Here is a 3683-nt window from a genome sequence, read left to right as displayed (position 1 = left end):
TATATACACTCAACAAAAATATAAACGCAACACTTTTGTTTTTGCTCCCATTTGTCATGAGATGGACTCAAAGATCTAAAATTCATTCCAGATACACAATATTACCATTTCTCTCAAACATTGTTCATAAATCTGTCTAAATGTGTGATAGTGAGCACTTTTGCTTTGCTGAGACAATCCATCCCACCTCACAGGTGTGCCACATCAAGATGCTCATCAGACACCATGATTAGTGCATAGGTGTACCTTAGACTGTCCACAATAAAAGGCCACCCTGAAATGTGCAGTTTTGTCTCACAGCAAAATGCCACAGATGGCGCAAGCATTGAGGGAGCGTGCAATTGGCATGCTGACAGCAGGAATGTCAACCAGATCTGTTGCTCGGGCATTGAATGTTCATTTCTCCACCATAAGCCGTCTCCAAAGGCGTTTCAGAGAATATGGCAGTACATCCAACCGGCCTCACAACCGCAGACCACGTGTAACCACACCAGCCCAGGACCTCCACATCCAGCAGGTTCACCTCCAAGATCGTCTGAGACCAGCTACTCAGACAGCTGCTGAAACAATTGGTTTGCATAACCAAAGAATTTCTGCACAAACTGTCAGAAACCGTCTCAGGGAAGCTCAACTGCATGCTCGTCGTCCTCATCGGGGTCTTAACCTGACTCCAGATCGTCGCCGTAACAGACTTGAGTGGGCAAATGCTCACATTCGATGGCGTCTGGCACGTTGGAGAGGTGTTCTCTTCACGGATGAATCTCGGTTTACATTGTTCAGGGCAGATGGCAGACAGCGTGTGTGGCGTCGTGTGGGTGAGCGCTTTGCTGATGTCAATGTTGTGGATCGAGTGGCCCATGGTGGTGGTGGGGTTATGGTATGGGCAGGCATCTGTTATGGACGAAGAACACAGGTGCATTTTATTGATGGCATTTTGAATGCACAGAGATACCGTGATGAGATCCTGAGGCCCATTGTTGTGCCATACATCCATGAACATCACCTCATGTTTCAGCAAGATAATGCACGGCCCCATGTTGCAAGGATCTGTACACAATTCTTGGAAGCTGAAAATGTCCCAGTTCTTGCATGGCCAGCATACTCACCGGACATGTCACCCATTGAGCATGTTTGGGATGTGCTTGACCGGCGTATACGACAGCGCGTACCAGTTCCCACTAATATCCAGCAACTTCGCACAGCCATTGAAGAGGAGTGGACCAACATTCCACAGGCCACAATTGACAATCTGATAAACTCTATGCGAAGAAGATGTGTTGCACTGCATGAGGCAAATGGTGGTCACACCAGATACTGACTGGTTCTGAGTCCCCAGACCCTCAATAAAGCAAAAACTGCACATTTCAGGGTGGCCTTTTATTGTGGACAGTCTAAGGTACACCTGTGCACTAATCATGGTGTCTGATGAGCATCTTGATGTGGCACACCTGTGAGGTGGGATGGATTGTCTCAGCAAAGCAAAAGTGCTCACTATCACACATTTAGACAGATTTATGAACAATGTTTGAGAGAAATGGTAATATTGTGTATCTGGAATGAATTTTAGATCTTTGAGTCCATCTCATGACAAATGGGAGCAAAAACAAAAGTGTTGCGTTTATATTTTTGTTGAGTATATATATGCTGATGGCGGCGTTGAGATGGCGTCCGCGGTGACAAGAAGCGTCCTGTTGAAGGATTCTCTGGCTCGACATGTTTCGACGGTTTAAAGGAGCTTCAGACCGACGGACATTTTCTCGTGTTTAATCTCGCCGCCGCTCCAGCTGCTCGGCCTGTTTACTGAGCGTGATCAGTTTACACATCAACAGGGCGCCGAGTGTTTACACACCAGGAACCAAAACAGACGGTGGACACCACTACCGACATTCAAATGTACCCGTTGTCATGGCGACTCTGTTTGATCGGGATTAATAAAAATGTTTACTAACAAAGCGGCGTCTGACATTAAAACATCGGAAATTCCAACTTCTGTTTTTGTAAGAAAAGAAAAATGAAACAGTCCAAGTTTTTAAAAGCGATTAATTGAAGTTTTTGTTAAATTAATCAACAAATTCAGGATTTTTTTCAGAAACTTTGTTTTACAAACATCCAAATATTTTCTGTTTTCAAAATGTTCAAAATGTTTTTCTGACAAACATCAAAAATATTCATGAACTTGTCTCCAATTTCTGGGGGACATTTTGAGGATAATTTCAAAAAATATTTACTGCATCGAAAACTGTTTCAACTTTTCTCGTTTTCAAAAACTTTAGAGTTTTGTCAAAAACTTTTTTCTATCGTCTAAACAGGAAACAGAATCCGTCTTCAGGCGTCCGGACTGATTCTCAGCTTCTTACCGGGTCTGCAGAAACTCGCCGCTGGTTCTTGTTGCTTTTGGGAACAGGTACGTACGTCCTGGGCGGGACTTGAGGGGGGAGGGTCTTACCTGCGAGCAACGGGCTTCCCTGATTGGTCCCCGTTGGCCCGCCGACCTCGGTGCCCCTGTCGGCTCTCGTTGAGTCGGGACAGCGAGTCGTTGATGATGTCATAGTTCAGCTCTCCTGAGGTCACTTTGGGCTGATCCACGTCAGGCGTGAAGAGGTTCACGTCCCGGGGCATGCTGGACCCTCGAGAGGGCAGGAAGGGGTTCTCTGAGCCTGAGGACTGGGGGAGGGGGTTCCTCGGGGGGATGGCGGGGGGGACGTCATCAAGAAGAGAGGGGAAACCTTTAGAAAGAAACCCCGACCCCAGTGAGTCACCCAGGCCAGGTCCTGAGCAGTCCCTGAACTTGTTGGGGTCCGGACCATCCAGGATGTAGAGGGACTCTTTGATGAAGCCCCCCTGAGTCGGGGGCGCCCGTGCTGGGATGGAGGGCGGAGACTGTGAGCCTCCAGGTTGGTTCAGGGAGGGATCTGACCCAGAGAGGCCCCTCAGTAGACCTCCTCCTACGGACGACGGACAGGGCTGGCTCGGGATGGGTCTGGGGCGTTCGATAGTGGGATTGGGGGTCTTTGAGCGGGCCTGGCTGTGAGCTCTAGAACCGGGGGTCTGACTGGTCCCGGTGCCACTCTTGTCCTGTTTGAGTCTGGAGAGGGCGTCGTACTCCATCTGCAGGGCCTCGGCCATGACCAGCTCCTTCTGACTGAGACCCAGAGCCTCCAGGCCCCAGCCGGCCTCGCCGCCCTCCTTCTGGGTCTGAGCCGCCGACATGATGCCTCCACCGCAGGCACGGAGCAGAGGGGGGGGGGAGCTCAGCTGGACGGCGAGCAGAGCCGGCGAGGACGCATGGAGCTGCACAGGATCAGCTGAGGAGGAGAGAGAGAGAGGAGTGAAGGTCAGAGTCACTTCTTCACCCGAGACCAAACATGTTGAGCTACTTTCAATATTCTGGGAGCAGCCTCTCGTTTCTAAGGTCGCTCCAAACCAAGCCGCCGCCAAAGCCTACGTCTGACAGACACGCCGACACAGCAGGAGACAGATAAGAGGAGAATGACCCTCCGAGCAGAACGCACCGCCAGGCCCACACACACACACACACACACACAGAGACACACACACACACACACACACACACAGAGACACACACACACACACACACACACACACACAGAGACACACACACACACACACACACACACACACACACACACACACACACACACACACACACACACACACACACA

The 3683-nt window shown here is 49.9% G+C and overlaps 1 protein-coding gene across 1 annotated transcript in view; it reads right to left on the bottom strand.

The window, feature by feature from the left end:
- Nucleotides 1-2325: 2325 nt before the first annotated feature.
- LOC306821858 (phosphatidylinositol 4-phosphate 3-kinase C2 domain-containing subunit beta-like) overlaps nt 2326-3683 on the bottom strand; it is an 8095-nt gene continuing 6737 nt past the window's right edge. The window contains exon 2 of the mRNA XM_079340445.1: nt 2326-3305. Coding sequence (XP_079196571.1) covers nt 2443-3210 — 768 coding nt within the window. The 5' untranslated portion in view covers nt 3211-3305 and the 3' untranslated portion in view covers nt 2326-2442. The remainder of the gene's footprint in view (nt 3306-3683) is intronic.

This window comes from Symphodus melops (assembly GCF_947650265.1).
Source record: "Symphodus melops genome assembly, chromosome: 4".
NCBI lineage: Eukaryota > Metazoa > Chordata > Actinopteri > Labriformes > Labridae > Symphodus > Symphodus melops.
This window is presented reverse-complemented; position numbering and strand designations above follow the sequence as displayed.